This window comes from Esox lucius, chromosome 8, assembly GCF_011004845.1.
Source record: "Esox lucius isolate fEsoLuc1 chromosome 8, fEsoLuc1.pri, whole genome shotgun sequence".
NCBI lineage: Eukaryota > Metazoa > Chordata > Actinopteri > Esociformes > Esocidae > Esox > Esox lucius.
In genome coordinates, this window is record NC_047576.1 from 13,687,225 (window position 1) to 13,704,390 (window position 17,166).

Here is a 17,166-nt window from a genome sequence, read left to right on the forward strand (position 1 = left end):
AGACTCAGTGACATTGCCATTTTACAGAAACTGAAAAAATTCATAGTATTGAAACGCAGAAACGGGACTAAAACATTTCAAACAGTTCTCCTTGCTATTTATATAATATGTTTAGCCAGCCCAAACAAGTTGGCATGTAGCTATTAGTTGGTCTCTCACCAGGGTCAGGGTCTTCCAGTTTCTCCTTCAGCCTGGGGAAAGCAGGGCGCAGAGACTCTGGGTACTTTAGGAACACCTTGTACATGATCAGGACAGCCTTCTTCCTGATGTACGGCTTTGTGTGGGACATCTATAGCAAAGAACGAAAGGGGTCATGTTTCTTTGACCTACACAGGGAAGAGTGCTGAAAGATTTTGAGAATGTGATTTACCAGAGTCATGATGTCATTGGCCAGGTCCCGAGCCAGGTCAGGGGTCACAAAGCAGGACAGGCCAGTGAGAGCCACACCGGTGTCGTACTGGTTAGGACTGCTCAGATCCTGAGAAGTAAAAAATGTGGGAGAGAGAGAGAATGAGAGGAGAAAAGACAAAGCCAGCAAAGGAAAAAGCAGGTATGAGAACTGGTGTTTAAATCAGACAGGCCAAAATTGAAAAGGGAAAAAAGCCTCACTGACCTTTCGGATCTGATTGGTTGTCAGCATGATGACATCAGTGCTCTCATGAAAGCATTGGGATGCAGCCAGGTAACCAATTCTCTGTCAGAGACAGAAAGCACCATGTTAACCTTTCACCGAATGCAACTTCTACTGTGACTAGAACTGCCTCACAAATCAACATTACTGAGCATATTCCAGTTCACCTTGTATGTGAATTTGGAGGAGCTCATGACCTCAACTATGTTGAACGCAGCCCAGCTGACATCATACCCCAGCATCTGCAACTGTAACACACAAGGGAAGAGGGGGGGAGTCAGGGCATTGAACAGAGAGCTCACAGTCCAAACACCATATCAAAGAACTTTCAGTACAGTCAGTTTTAAAATAACAGCCATCTAGTGAAAAAGTATGAATAATACTACGCCAAACCCATTCCAGGGACCGCACAGTTAATGTCAGAAGCTGTTGAGGTCCACCACTCATAGGTGCAGATAATTACATGTTGTAACTCTTCAACACACGTAAACGACAGTATATTCATGTAAAATTGGGTGGCGATATGTGAAAGATTTTGGAATATATCCGTTTATTCAACCAGTTGCCCCTTAGTGGGTGACCAGCAGGATAACAGATTACATTAATACAGATGTATTATAAAGTGTTCCCTTAGATGATAAATGAATCAATTCCAAGTATAATCTATATTGAATGTAACTGTAATCCCAATTACACCATTTCTTGTAATCTGGAATGATGACAGATTTTTCTAACTGGATTACATAATTCCTGTTAGGTTGCATGTTATCCATTTCCATCCATCCCTGCCTGTGAGACATGGGTTGGGAAGCGCTGACATAGTAGACTTCTCTGTTTTTGGTTGTGCATGACTGTGAGGGCCGTTTCAGAGGGGGCAGTTTCAGAGAGGGGTGCTGGTCTGTGGTCTTACGTAGGTGAGCTTGCAGACGGCATTGGCTTTGACAGCAATGTTGTCCTGCTTGAGCTCCTGCTTGATCTCATCAATGCAAGTGGAGATGTATTTAGCCTGAGGGGAGACACAGAAAACAGATGGGATTTCAGATAGAGAACAGAACCTACAAAATAACACGCAAGGATTATTATTCTCCACTGGTGGGTCTCAGTGAATCAGGTAACATACAGGGCAAGCTAAGAGACACTGTCATTTATAAAAACCTGACTTTTACTTGCTACACCGACACCAACAATTTATCCAAGCGTGGTTAGAGACTTTCAGACATAAGAGTAAAACAGGACCTTCAAACACACACACACACACACACACACACAGGTCATGTGACTGCAGTCATGGGACAGTGACAGGGGTAGTGGGGAGGTACATGCGGCACAGAGTTCCAATCAAGCCGCTGAGCAGAGAGGGAGGCCCAGGACCACGCTGTGGATCACCAGACCACTAAAGTGTTTTTCTTTCACATTCTGACTCAATGGTCAATTCAGATCCTACAGAAATATTTGGAATTGTTGTTCTAGACCCAAAGCCCAAATTGTGCCAACATGAGCAGATTCTCCAGGCGAAGACGGAGAGACAGCCTCCACATAGGCGCAGACCCTTCTCATACACTTTAACGTACGGGTCAGTGATGAGGAGATGCCAAACCCACTAGCTCTGAAAGTGTTAACCTACATATTGTCTTCTACAATCTGGGATTTCATGTCAACTCAACATTTCTAGGTTTCCTTGCCTTGTGAATGAGGACATTACAAGCGGAACAGATGTAGCACTGTTAAATCCTTACACACACGTGTAAACCAAATAGAGTGCATGGGAAACCTGGATGCCAGGGATCACAAGTGTAAATACAAAAAAGACAACGAATTAGAAGCAATTTGGATGTTTAATATCACCAAAAGAATATATATATATATCTCCTGCCTTTCAAAATATGTTTTCCCACTATACTGCTCAGATAAATGACAATTTTTTTCAGATGATTTAAGACTTTTGCACTGTATTGTACTGCGCATATCATGTAGCTATAATTAATTTAAGTTCTATCCATTTAGTGGATTGCAAAATAGGATATAAGGAAAATATCAAAATAAAACAAGAACATATACATTTTAACAGCTGAACAACTCTGATACACAGACACTTAATATTTGAGTGAGCTGTCCGCTGTTGGCAGGGTAACCAACACTGTATCTAGGCAAACAGGGTTGGGTTACACAAAGGCAACCATATTACGACTTGAATCAAAAGATCATGGTATAGTACAGTGGTTAAATACAGTCAAGATATTATGGTTTTGTAGGTTTGGCTAAGCAACAGACAACCGCATGACAAAACATATTCCCTTAGTGGCCAACAAAAGCCTACTGAAAACAGTTAAAGTAAAAAAAAAATAATAATAATAGATTTCTTAAACTGTAAAGGCAAAACAACCAAACAAAGATTTCACACCATTACCTAAAACCCATTTCCCAGTTAAACATTTCTTAGTAGGCCTGGTCCTGCTAGCTCAGCTGCTAAAGAGAGTTCGGTAATAAGACTGCTTAAATGTACTAACTATTGACTAGTATGTGTTTGTTGAATGGTGGTCATATATCCAGTTTAACAGAATGATAGCTTCCGCTAAATTACAAAAATTCCTGAACCTAAACTGGTTTCAAAGGGAGGAATTACTTCTGGAGCAACTTTCTAATGCACAGCATTCTAACAGTGGAGTAATATTATGAATCTGCTCATATTGACTTGCTTAGTTTAAAAAAAAAAATAAATGAAACAGTGCCCCCCATTGGACTACAGACTAATTCAGTGTCACCACCCTCTAAAATGATGCAGATTCTGTGATTATCTAATTAGCGGAACACGGCGTCACTGACATCAACGTCAAAACAATAGTGATACACATGACCACAACACACTGCCTGTAAAAATAGCTATTTACATTTCAGACTCTGAGAAAATGGCCTTGTGCAGAGCGACTTACAGTTAGTACATTAATTCATCTTTAGATAGAAAATTCAGTGCTACGAGGAAGAAAATAAGTACACTTGGAATCAGTAGTTTACAAAAGGTACATTTTAGCAGATTTTGCTGTTCTTATTAACTCAGTAGTATACATAACTAGTTTGTACAGTCTACAACCCTATAACCAAAGCATGACTGACACGCTACTTGAACATGAATAAACCTATAATCTGGCGACTCTTCATGAGTATCACTAACCAACTGTCAATTATACAAACAAAATAAATGAAAGGTTGAGGAAGAGAACTAACTAAAAACAATAAGGAAAGGGCTTTTTTTCGGTCTAGGCTGTCAGAATGGGTGTGGAATGCATTAAGCATCCCTTGCTATACCTATGCAACGTTGTCACTGACACTGCAGAGTGGCCTACGAAATAAAATATTCTAAATAGCATTTTGGCAGTAAGAGAATACTGTACACCAAACTGGTTATTGTAATACTGTCAAAAATGTAGTGCAAATCTGATGTAATTCCGCTCATCCTAAGACCTAAATGGATAAGCTTGGTTATAGCCAGTTGCTGTACTGCTTTCCTTCGCCAGCTAGCAAATTAACTAGATATGTGGCTGCCTAGCTAGTTTGAATTTGTACATGCCTATGGTTTCACAGTGATGTTAGTCATGATAAATAATCGTTATCACGAATCGAAGCCAACTACCAGCGGCAGCTAGTAAGTAGCGTAGTTCGAGTCTTGTAATAATAGTCCGCTATTATTTCGAAGGGGGCAATGGTGCCTGCTGACCACATCAGCAGAGAACGATTACTACAAATGACTCATTGAACAGTTAGCACTGGTATTACATTCAGTCTTGGTTAACTTGTTAAATACATATTTCAGTTGGAGTTTATTTACGTCATCTGGATAACACCAACATAGCATTAGCATAGAGTAGACAGTTACATATTATAACGCATCGGCAGAGCAAGGCAATCAAATATTAGGTGAGCTGACAAGCTAGCGACAGTAGCTTAGCTAGTTTTTAGCTAGGTGGTTAGTTAGACTATTAGACAATGATGTTTTACACGAACGTTGACCTCCTGAATGTTGAAATTTGGCATTTCCAAAAACACAGCTTAATCGTCTTACCTCATCTTCCTTGTGGTTCCTAATGCCACGTACTAAATCTTGAAGGTTTTTATCGAACATCCGATCGATGCTGCCTTTAACTATCTTCAAAGCCATGACTGTTCGCACACTTCTGTCCTTTCTACCCTCGGGGAAAAGCGCGTAGTAGGGGTCCTTTGGGTGCTAACCGGCCCGCTAGACAGTCTCTCATCCACCCGGGTACCGTCTTTGCCTGATTCGTAACTGTTTACTAATCCCGGCCAGCGAAGGCGAGACCAGATGGGGCGTCCTGTGCTGTGCAGACACTGCCAGTGGATCTATCTAGGAAATGGCTGACAAAATGGCGTCTAGTCAGCTGACCGGCTGCATTAGGTGTAATTCTCCTTATGGAAATGAATTAAATCAAATTTCTTCTTTTAAAAATGTCCCACATTAGATTTTTTTGGCACAGCAAATTAGCATATGACTGACAGCTTTAAAATCATAATTTAAAAAGGCAACGTATCCGCTAGACAACTTGCATGAATTTCATGATTGCAATTATTCATTCCTAAATCGTTTATAGGGGTCATAAGTAATTCATGTAGTTACTACACCAGTCACAACCTACTCCTACCGGATTCATACTACAATATGGGACTACCTTGAAATATGATGTAATGGTGGCTTTCATAACAAACGTTTTCAGATTAGGACTACCATGCTGTTATTTTTTATTCAACTCTCAACTAAATGATTCAAATTATTTTACCAATTTACATTTGCACTAAAAACACTTCCGTATGACAAGCAAATGTCCACTGGCTTCAGCTACATGGGATATAAACAACTTGTGATGAAGATCATTATTGTTCAGTCTGTACAATGTATTTTATCCCGTTCAATGGGCAAGTTATTGAAAGCAGATGACAAAAAAATACAGATAACAAGGGGGATCCTTTCACAGCATTCAATGGGTCAAAAGTAGATGCAGTATCAGAAAACATACTCATTAGTTGGAAAACATGTGGTTCCATTCAATGGCTTATGTTCATGGTGAGACTGGATTATTGGAAATAAGCAGATAAAAAAAAAAATCATAACAGTCAAGACTGGCAAAAAGGACCACACTCATACTTGTCCACACATGAGCTTTTTCTAGGTTTTCTATAGGCTCCAATATCTTTCTCAAAGCCAAAAGATGCCTCGAATCATGTGACAACGTACAATTATTTCAAAGCAGAACATTCATGACAAGGCTCCTCTTTTCTTGTTAAAAATACTAAAAATGGAATCTGTCAATATACATACAATATGAAAGACCAAAAGTTAGAGTTTATGTAGGAGAAAAATAAAGCAAGGTTGCTCGAGGGGGAGGATTTGGGGACGGGCCAATGTGTTGTATAAAAGGAAAAATACAATCGCGAACAACAAAAGGGGTCAGCACAGTGCCATGTATCCCAGACGAGACTAGTGAGCTTTCCTTTTAGCCGTGGTAAACAATTGTATTCCATCTCTTCAGAGTTCTTCAGCTCTCTATTGCTTGTGGTTCAGCCTCTGCAGAGAGAGCGTGGTGCGTTTCATCAGTGTGTGTCTGCTGCTCAGTGGGACTGTCAAGACTGGGCCTACAAGGGAGGAGACAAGAATTTAGAATCAGAGCCGCGATGCTCGGACAGCGGCATGCAAATTACTAGCAGCGTGATATCACAGTAGACACCTTTCACACATTTCAAGAAAGCATAAGCAGAGACAATTCACCTTTTGGGGCTTGAAACCATATGCTCATTTTTCTCTTCCTGAACCGGTGACTTTGGGGTAACCTCTGACTCAGTGCCATCCATTTTCTGGACTTCTGATTCCCCATTCACAGGCGTTACATCTAATAACAGGTCATGCATAGTCAATCATTTGGCAACAATAGACCTCCCATTTCATTGTTAGCTACATAAATGGAAATGTAAAACAATTTGAATTAAAATCATTAATAAAATTGTGATATCCTTAAGAGGAAAAAGATAATTTGGGTTCGTATAAATGTATGGGCTGTGAAAATGACCTGGGTTTGGGATCTCCTTCCCATCTTCTTCCTCCTCCTTTCCCTCAGCTTTGGGTTTAGTGGGCATTTCAGACTTTACCACAAACTGCCCCTTTAATTTATTGTAGACCTGGCTGGCCTTTTCCATAACGGCACTGCTTGCCTTATATCGACGTATCTACAGTAAGACAAGCATAAAAGTAGAGTGAGGGTTCCCAGAGGCCTGACATGATATTTACACAGTCTCTAATATCTAATAAAAGTTAAAATTCAATGAGGGGTTCAGACTGAAATGCACCTTTTTAAGTGTGGCAATTACATCTGAGTTCTTATGCAGGATGTGGCTGGTGACCGGCACAGCCTCAAGTTCCGCCAGGGCCTGTAGACAGCGCTCTATGTCCTATAGAAGACATAAATTGATAGAATTTTACAGTGTGCCCTTTAAGGCTAATCCAGAGTTAACCAGCATAGATCTACATGTGTACATGGATGGTGGAGTTGTTTCCTTAGAACAGCAGACACTTCTGGTGAATGTGATATCCTTGACTGTCCCACTCCCATTCACAAGGGGGCGATAGCTAATGGGTTTTGCTCGTTTCCCTTGCATTCCACAGCAAGCTAGCTATCCTTCTTAGCATGGCACTTCATGTGAAACAATCTGATTATGGAAAAATATACCCAGGTAAATCTTCATATGCCTACCGTTCTATCTAGGAGAAAACCTACATTATCCCAGCTTGATTTGCTGCGTGCATGTATTGCTCCCATCAGCTAAGAATGTAATGTAATGGTGGAGGGAAAAAGCCACGACCACAGGTTTTACCACTTCACAATGGCCTGTAATCACTCACTATTAGGCAAACTTATTTTGGGGTGGATTCTAATAAAGCTACAATGTTGTGTGGTTTACTGTTTGAACAGTCTTTGAAATTATATTGGGTAATCAATGCAGTCTATAGATCAGGAACCGAGGCATAAAACCACCCCTACGGCTTTACTGCATTACAGATTTCCAGCGCAAGCGCTCGGACGCGCGCACACACAAACACGCGCGCTCTTCAGCAAAGTGTTCTAGTAGCCACTCATTTTGTGACGGTAAGTTACACCTTGATGTTCTATACCTTCTGGATTGTCTCTTAATTTAACAATTTGGGTACCTCATGCCGCATGTCATGCTTGTAAAATCCCAACTATGTGATAACCTTTCTGTTTTTAATGAATGGAGCCCATTATGGTTACTTACAGGGTTGTCCACTTTCAATGCAAACTTGATGTCAGTGTGGAGCTTCTGCAGCTTTTCGTCTGGGGTTGGCTCTGTGTGCATAGACAAAAAGACAAGGACAGAGAACACAAAGACTTGATTTCATCTGGCCCTCAACTGTACGTGGCCAACCGTTTTTCACACAAACTATGCAAATGGACCAACACAGTAGGTTAACTGGAGGTAAAATTCAGCACAGACCTTTTTTCTTCTCTACTTTCCTCTCTGGAGGTCTCTCTGGTTTGCGTTTGGGCTTTTCGGGCTTAGACCTGATGGAGAGAGCTCAGTGATCTGCGTGCATTTAAATTTCATTAAAACGACATCTAATGAGATCTGAGTTTTATTTTTGTCTGGCTCAACCAGGTGCACTTACCTCCCTCTGGGCCTCTCCTCTGACCGCTGTACTCTCTTCTCCTTTACTTCTTTCTCCTTTTTGTTTTTCCCGTGATCCCTCTCTTTCTTTGTTCTGCCTTTCTTCTGGTTGTCTGAACGCTTGACAGATTTTTTCATCTAAAAAGGAGACAAATAGAAATGTCTGAAAATGTCAGATGATTCACCAAAACAAAAACACATTTCCCCTTGTTTATAGTCTTCCATCAGAGGTACCTCAGGTCCAGAGTCAGAGTCGGAGGGTGCGGGGATCGGGGGGGGTGGGGGCTTCTTGGACTTCTTTAGCGGATGATCATCTACACCCTCATCTGAGCTGCTGTCACCACTGCTCTTTCCCTTCTCCTTGTCCTTTTTTCTTTGCTCATCTTCTTCCTTCTCTCGCTCCCGAAACTTGAGGATCTCCTCTGCCTGCTCCTTCTTCCGCCGTTCCTCCAGCTCTTTCCGACGCTCCTCGTCTCTCTTTTTCCAATTGCTGACCAGGTCAGGCTCACTGTCACTACAGAAGAACAATAATAATATATTTAGTTATTGATACATGTCGTTTTATAATACATTCATGTGGAAAACAACCATCGTGGAACAGACTACAGCCTTGCTGACCTGTCGCTGTCATCAGAAGACATAGGTGCTCTGGCCAGAGATCTGGCCGGTGCGGCTTTGGGTTTCCGTCCACCCCGAGGCTTTGGAGGAGCCTTCTCTGAGTAGGACAAATGGAAGAGTACAGGGTTATGCACCGACGGATAGTGTTGTCATACGCTGTGTGTGATACAGAACATAACGCTCACCTTTCCTGCGTGCTTGCGGTGCCTTCCTTGGTGGAGGCGGTGGTTCGGAGTCAGAGTCAGATTTGGAGCCAGACTGGGACTCTGATCCGGACAGAGCAGGCCGTGGTTTCTCATCCTCTGAGTCGCTGCCCCCTTTCTTTTTGTCCGACTGAGACCCAGAGTCAGAGTCGGAGTCTGACGATGCCTTCTGCAGCAGCCCACACAGAAAGAACCACAGTTACATAGGGAAAGCAGTCACTAAGAAACTAGAAAGTAACATTTGTACACTGCCGTTGAAAGGTTTGGGGTCACTTAGAAATGTCCTTGTTTTCGAAGGAAAAGCAAATTTTCTGTCCATTAAAATAAAATTGATCAGAAACAGAGTGTAGATAATGTTGGAAATGACACTAATGTATTTGTCCTCTTGCTCAGTTGGGCAACAGGCCTCCCGTTTGGTTTCGAGCCAGTTTGCGCAGTTCTGTGAAGGGAGGAGTACACAACGTGTACAGTTTCTTTGCAATCTCTCACATTGAATGACCTTCATGTCTCAAAACAAAAATGGAAGAGTTCCAGAAGAAAGTTTCTGACCATTTTGAGCCTGTAACTTGGATTAGCAAACACAACGTGCTACTGGAACACAGGACGGATGGCTGCTGATAATGGGGCTCTGTATGCCTGTGTAGATATTCCCTTAATAATCAGCTGTGTCCAGCTACAAATCATGTACAACTTTAACAAGGTTGACACCATTTCTGACTTTGTTATTTTAATGGACCGGAAATGTGCTTTTCTTTCTAAAAGAAGGGCATTTCTAAGTGACCCCAAACTTTGGAACGGTAGTGTGTCGCTCTTGCACTGGAGGGCCTTTCCTCACCTTCTTCTTCCCTCTGCCACCTCCCGCTTTCTTCCCAATGCCACCCCCCCGGCCTGCCGCTGCCTTCTTCTCTGGGGTAAAGTCCTACAGGGGCAAACAAGGGGACAGCAAAACACCATTAAATTAATGGCAAGATCTCATGCCACTGTATAATGTATGTATGTTTCAACTGGCCTGGTCACTGTTCTTTCCAGAGTCAGAGTCAGATGGGGATGGTTCTGGCTCAGAGGGTGAGCCACTCTCCTCTCCATCCCGGTCACTGGACGAACCCCGAGACTTCTTCACAGGGGGCCGCTGAATCAGAGATTTCACATTATAACAGAGGCACGTCTAAGCAAAAGCAGTTTTGATCAATGTGTATTAACATCCAAAAACTGAAATAATTGTGAAATCACCTTGGCTGCAGGGGCCTTTCTTTTTACACCACCACCACCTCCTCCGCCACCGCCACCACCTCCTCCTCCACCTCTTCCTTGATCCTCACTTCCAGAATCAGAGTCACTCCCTGAATCTGCTTTAGTGGGAACCACTGCTTCCTCATCATCATCCTCTGCATCACTTCCAGCTGCACCTTCATTAGTTTCACTGTCAGACGAGCTGGCTGGCTGGGGAGTGAATGAAGAAATAAAGTATCAGTCGTAGTTAAATTGGGCTGAACATCACATAGTACCATGAGTTTGGTTACTTCTGTTTGCCCGACAAGTTTAAAGTAAATGCAAGAAAATTGGCAGATTTACTTTACAACAGGAACTAGGCAAAATCGCATTTATGTTTTGAGAAGAACCCTAAAATGTTGCACAGCTGGGCAGAGACGGCTGGTCCCAAACAAGGCCCAAAGGTAGTTGTACTAATGATCTCTATCGAGTGTCAGGAGACTTTAACAGATTTGTCGGGGTCACAGTGCTGCCCAGTCTGGATGCTAGGATGAATTATTCAAATACAATCCTTCAGAGAGACCTTTTGGCACAAGCTCATGTGTTATACATAACCTCTATTCAATATCTTCATTGAGCAAGTCAGTGACACTGGAAACGTTTCTTTATATTGATAGCGTATTTTCTTATCTTTGGTCGAGGTCCTAGGTTATTGGTTCCAATCAGATCAGCCATTTTGTCAGTAATGGAACACAAGATCAGAATTGGGTGTAAATGCCAGATTTAAGTATTTTTGGTTATTAGAATTGATTCAATTACTGTGTCAAAAGCATTACATGACAATTTTAAAAAATCCATTCATGTAGGATACATTTCCCAGTGCAATATTTGCATATCCTAGAACAAGATGGTCTGCAGATTCTTTCCATGGACCTTCCATGGAAAAGGTTTGACACCTACATCCTTCCCCACCTCCCCAGACCCCAAAAGTAGGACTCCCATACTTCCAAAATCCCAATTTAACCCCTGAGCATCAGTATTCATTAATTTTGAACCAAAAGTGGTAGACCAATCAGATAATACCACCTGTGAAAAGCTACCTATATGGCACGTGGGCACTTGATCATATCCTAAACAGAGGACTGAGAGCAACGTTTTGGAAAATTATCTAAATTAACACAGGGCGCGCAGCAAAACAGAGAAACCATGGGTAACTGTTGTAGTTGGAAAACTTTTAAGTTGCATATTTTATGATATATTGTACTCACTGCAGGAGCACTATAGGAGGCATGAGGATTGTTCTGGATTTCCCACAACCCCTCATTGAAGCCCTTCCGTTTATTAGGTTTTCCATACCGCTCGCTGTACTTCTCGTAGGCAAAAAGGTCCTTCGGTGCTAGAAATGCTCTAAGGAAGAAAACATATGACTTAATACAACATTGCTATACACTGTATTGTGAGGGTGTTTAAATTTTACATACAGTACTTTGCTAAAATGTAACAGATAAATTACCAGCTTACAAACTGACTGACAGTTTATTCCAACAATTAGACACAATGGGGTGAGGTATATGGCCAATATACCACAACAAAAGCTGGACACAGCACCTGGCCATAGTATATTCACAAAAAACAACAAACCTGAGATTCCATATTGCTGTTATAAACTGGTTACCGAAGCAGTAAAGTAAAAACTGATGTGATGTCATACCCATGTTATACAGTCTCATATAACAGCTTTCAGACCATCAGAATTCAAGAGTCATACCACTCAGTAAATAATAGCATAGAGACTCTAATATTATTCTAGGTAAGTGCGCTGTTATATCTAAGATTGACAGTGAGGACTTGTGAAGAGCAGAATCTATAAACATCTGCATAATTAAAATGGTTGTTTTGTGAGAAAGTGTAAACACAGAGTCCCTGGAACTGAGGCTTGGAGGTATAAATACACGTTTCTCGTAATTTTTTTTTAGTACAGTATAAGTGCACACACAACTTCAAACATCAAGTAGCTGGGTATTGAAATAGTTGGTCTGATGGGAATCAGTCAAATGTGATCGGCCTCACCAGGCCTTCAGACCTTTAACGTCATTCATATACAGTGGATATAAAAAGTCTACACACCCCTGTTAAAATGCAAGATTTTTGTGATGTAAAAGAATGAGACAAAGATAAATCATGTCAGAAACTTTTTAACTTTTAATGTGACCTATAATGTGAACAATTCAATTGAAAAATAAACTGAAATCTTCGAGTGGGAAAAATTATAAATAAAAAAACTTAAAATAACCTGGTTGCATAAGTGCACACCCTCATAACTGGGGATGTGGCTGTGTTCAGAATTAATCAATCACATTCAAACACATGTTAAATAGAAGTCATTACACACCTGCCATCATTTAAAGTGACTCTGATTAATCACAAATAAAGTTCAGCAGTTCTAGTAGGATTTCTCTGACATTTTCTTAGTTGCATCTCAGAGAAAAAGCCATGGTCCGCAAGAAGCTTCCAAAGCATAAGAAGGAGCTCATAGCAATCAGGAGAAGGGTACAAAAGAATTTCCAAAGCATTGGATATACCATGGAACACAGTGAAGACAGTCATCATCAAGTGGAGAAAATATGTCACAACAGAGATATTACCAAGAACTGGACGTCCCTCCAAAATTGATGAAAATATGAGAAGAAAACTGGTCCGGGAGACTTCCAAGAAGCCTACAGCAACATTAAAGGAATTGCAGGAATTTCTGGCAAGTACTAGCTGTCTGCTAAATGTGATAACACTCTCCCGTATTCTTCATATGAATGGGCTATGGGGTAGGGTGGCAAGACCGAAGCCTTTTCTTACAAAGAAAAACCCCCAAGCCCAGCTGAAGTTTGCAAAAACAAACATCAAGTCCCCCAAAAGCTTGTGGGAAAATGTGTTATGGTCTGATGAAACCAAAGTTTAACTTTTTGGCCATAATTCCAAAAGGTATGTTTGGCACAAAAACAACACTCAACATCACCCAAAGAACACCATACCCACAGTGAAACACGTGGTGGCAGCATCATGCTTTGGGGCTGTTTTTCTTCAGCTGGAACCGGGGCCTTAGTCAGGGTGGAGGGAATAATGAACAGTTCCAAATACCAGGCAATTTTGGCACAAAACCTTCAGGCGGCCATTAGAAAGCTGAAGCACGACAATGACCCAAAGCACACAATAAAACCCACAAAAGCATGGCTTCACCAGAAGACGATTAACGTTTTGGAATGGCCCAGCAAGAGCCCAGACCTGAATCCAATTGAACATCTGTGAGGTGATCTGAAGAGGGCTGTACACAGGAGATGTCCTCACAATCTGACAGATTTGGAGCGCTTTTCCAAAGAAGAGTGGGCTAATCTTGCCACGTCAAGATGTGCCCTGCTAATAGACTCCTACCCAAAAAGACTGCGCTGTAATAAAATCAAAAGGTGCTTCAACAAAGTATTAGTTTAAGGCTGTGCACACTTATGCAACCAGGTTATTGTGAGTTTTTAATTTTTTTCCCCCCTCAAAGATTTCAGTTAGTTTTTCAATTGAATTGTTCACGTTATATGTCACATTAAAGGTGGAAAAAGTTCTGACATGATTAATCTATGTCTCATTCTTTTACATCACAAGAACCTGGCATTTTAACAGGGGTGTTTTTACAGCACTCAGTCAACTAGGGGTTCAAAAGTATGAACATACCGATGTTCATACCTTTTCCAATAATCTGAATCGTTAATCTGAGCTACTTAGTTAATTATTTATATACAACTTCAGTTCACAAGAAATGCTGCAAGGAGCATTCAAATACTCATGGCCTTGATGATTAGTTCACTTACTGAATCAAGACAGACAGTTTAGGGTTAAAACAAACATCTGAAATAGAGGCTCAAGTAGTGCCTTATGGAAACCCTAATGTAGGCTATATACACTCACCTAAAGGATTATTAGGAACACCATACTAATACTGTGTTTGACCCCCTTTCGCCTTCAGAACTGCCTTAATTCTACGTGGCATTGTTTCAACAAGGTGCTGAAAGCATTCTTTAGAAATGTTGGCCCATATTGATAGGATAGCATCTTGCAGTTGATGGAGATTTGTGGGATGCACATCCAGGGCACGAAGCTCCCGTTCCACCACATCCCAAAGATGCTCTATTGGGTTGAGATCTGGTGACTGTGGGGGCCATTTCAGTACAGTGAATTCATTGTCATGTTCAAGAATCCAATTTGAAATGATTTGAGCTTTGTGACATGGTGCATTATCCTGCTCGAAGTAGCCATTAGAGGATGGGTACATGGTGGTCATAAAGGGATGGACATGGTCAGAAACAATGCTCAGGTAGGCCGTGGCATTTAAACGATGCCCAATTGGCACTAAGGGGCCTAAAGTGTGCCAAGAAAACATCCCCAACACCATTACACCACCACCACCAGCCTGCACAACAGTAACAAGGCATGATGGATCCATGTTCTCATTCTGTTTACGCCAAATTCTGACTCTACCATCTGAATGTCTCAACAGAAATCGAGACTCATCAGACCAGGCAACATTCTTCCAGTCTTCAACTGTCCAATTTTGGTGAGCTCGTGCAAATTGTAGCCTCTTTTTCCTATTTGTAGTGGAGATGAGTGGTACCCGGTGGGATCTTCTGCTGTTGTAGCCCATCCACCTCAAGGTTGTGCGTGTTGTGGCTTCACAAATGCTTTGCTGCATACCTCGGTTGTAACGAGTGGTTATTTCAGTCAAAGTTGCTTTTCTATCAGCTTGAATCAGTCGGCCCATTCTCCTCTGACCTCTAGCAATAACAAGGCATTTTCGCCCACAGGACTGCCGCATACTGGATGTTTTTCCCTTTTCACACCATTCTTTGTAAACCCTAGAAATGGTTGTGCATGAAAAGCCCAGTAACTGAGCAGATTGTGAAATACTCAGACTGGCCCGTCTGGCACCAACAACCATGCCATGCTCAAAATTGCTTAAATCATCTTTCTTTCCCATTCTGACATTCAGTTTGGAGTTCAGGAGATTGTCTTGACCAGGACCACACCCCTTAATGCATTGAAGCAACTGCCATGTGATTGGTTGATTAGATAATTGCATTAATGAGAAATTGAAACAGGTGTTCCTAATAATCCTTTAGGTGAGTGTACATACACTATCACATTAATATAAAACACTAGCGGCTAACCGGTGTGACTAAGTCTTACTAGAAATGCACTACAGGGTTATTTCTCCACCTAGTGGCTGTTTAAGATAAATAATTTGCCATTTCGCAAAACAAGCGCTGCCAGATCAAGCCAAACAACTGAAATGTTCATTCAAAATCATTTGTAGATCCTTTTAGAGAAAAACCAGCAACAAAAAAACGAATCAATGGATTTCGAAATGTGGAAGATGTTCAAGAAAACAGTGCTTAGGGAAGATGCATCTCCACAGAAATGTGATGCTACTCAAGTAAAAACATCAACAACATACAACACATTGGGTAGCTGGGGTCAACAACAATGTAGAACTAGCAGTAAAATTTAAATCAACATAACTTTTACCATCTGCATAGCAATATAAAATATACAACTGATCCACTAAAATAAACTGTAAATGGATGCAGTATCACCATTTCAAGTCCACTCAAATAATAAATCTACAGTACTTACGTTTCATGGGTGCCAAAGAAGAAGATGGGTATTTTATTGGGTGGGGGTTTCACTGCCCCGTCAGCCACATCCTCAATCTAAGAGAATAAGAATACAACAAGAAATATTCAGAAAGACATCCACAGTGGGTACAGGAGAGAGCCTGCTTTTTGTAGTCTGCTCCACAAGTCATTTTGGGCAACTAGGAAAGGTCAGATTAAAAATAAGTTGACAACATTATGGCCTTGTCTGAACACCTTCACACACACCTTGTAGTACCATCTGTAGAGGATTCTGAATAGTGGTTTCATAAAATAAAAAATGTGTGTTTATACCAACAATTAGCATGGTTAGTTAACTAGCCTATCCTAGTTACTATTACCTTATTTTAAAGAGCCTCTAGATCTGCAGTGGCAAATAATTACAGCTGTTTCTTCCATCAACGTTTCGTTAATGTGTAGTACAGTTAGCTGTTTGCTAACACTGCCTGATTGGACGAAAAAGCTAAGTTACGTGAACACATAAAGTAGCCTGATTTCAGAATACATCAAAAGGTCTGGCCCAGATCTTGCAAACATAATATTAACTACAGTTCATAAAATACAAGCAGTTTAACATAAGCACGAGGCAAGACTAGTTGGCTATAATACCTATGTCAGCCACTGCCAAGGATGAACAGCAAACCTCCAGACAGAGTCCCGTCCACCCACCCCCTTCTCTCAGCCTGCTGTTAGCTTACCCTGGCTGGCCAGTGGGGGTACCCCTTCATTTTGGCGAAGACCAGATCTCCGGGTTGGAAATTGTGCGGCATTGCCCTGCTCCTATGTGCAGACTTTTCTTTCTTAGCTAACTCTGAAGGTCTTTGTGTGTCGCTTCGTGCCCGTTTTCAGGCCGACACGAAACCTGTAAAACGTTAAAGTTAGCTAGTTAGCAGCTAAATTCTCAATAGTGCAAGATGAGGAGGCTACAGAGCTTCACAAGTGCAGCTTCCGCTAACTGTGATCATCAGAGCGGAAATCCCTCCTATTGCCCAGCGTAATTTGTGTAATGTCTTGTCAATCCATTCTTCAAACCAATAGACATCTACAATGTGTAAACTATAAGTTCAATATCGTTTTCCAAAATTGACTCATAAGTGCAAAGCATCAACACGCACACACAGACTGTAGGTAA

At 41.4% G+C, this 17,166-nt stretch overlaps 2 protein-coding genes across 4 annotated transcripts in view; both read right to left on the bottom strand.

The window, feature by feature from the left end:
* ap3d1 (adaptor related protein complex 3 subunit delta 1) overlaps nucleotides 1-5,037 on the bottom strand; it is a 30,841-nt gene extending 25,804 nt beyond the window's left edge. For 2 of the 3 annotated variants that reach the window (XM_010871758.5, XM_010871756.5), the window contains exons 1-6: nucleotides 4,689-5,036; nucleotides 1,542-1,637; nucleotides 799-879; nucleotides 614-694; nucleotides 371-478; nucleotides 160-289 (exon numbers count right to left, since the gene is read on the bottom strand). In XM_010871758.5, coding sequence (XP_010870060.2) covers nucleotides 160-289; nucleotides 371-478; nucleotides 614-694; nucleotides 799-879; nucleotides 1,542-1,637; nucleotides 4,689-4,784 — 592 coding nt within the window. In that variant the 5' untranslated portion in view covers nucleotides 4,785-5,036. Of the gene's footprint in view, nucleotides 1-159; nucleotides 290-370; nucleotides 479-613; nucleotides 695-798; nucleotides 880-1,541; nucleotides 1,638-4,688 lie in introns of all 3 variants that reach the window. The other variant, XM_010871757.5, reaches the window with a different exon arrangement.
* A 326-nt stretch (nucleotides 5,038-5,363) lies between these two features.
* Nucleotides 5,364-17,010, bottom strand: hdgfl2 (HDGF like 2). The gene is made up of 16 exons (XM_010871759.3): nucleotides 16,733-17,010; nucleotides 16,015-16,091; nucleotides 11,613-11,751; nucleotides 10,366-10,575; nucleotides 10,145-10,264; nucleotides 9,971-10,054; nucleotides 9,118-9,304; nucleotides 8,933-9,029; nucleotides 8,549-8,828; nucleotides 8,316-8,452; nucleotides 8,144-8,211; nucleotides 7,925-7,995; nucleotides 6,980-7,081; nucleotides 6,703-6,859; nucleotides 6,405-6,525; nucleotides 5,364-6,271 (listed from the first exon to the last, which is right to left on the bottom strand). The coding sequence occupies exons 1-16, from the start codon at nucleotides 16,802-16,804 to the stop codon at nucleotides 6,175-6,177; spliced, it is 2,019 nt and encodes a 672-aa protein (XP_010870061.1). The 5' UTR covers nucleotides 16,805-17,010; the 3' UTR covers nucleotides 5,364-6,174.
* Nucleotides 17,011-17,166: the final 156 nt, after the last annotated feature.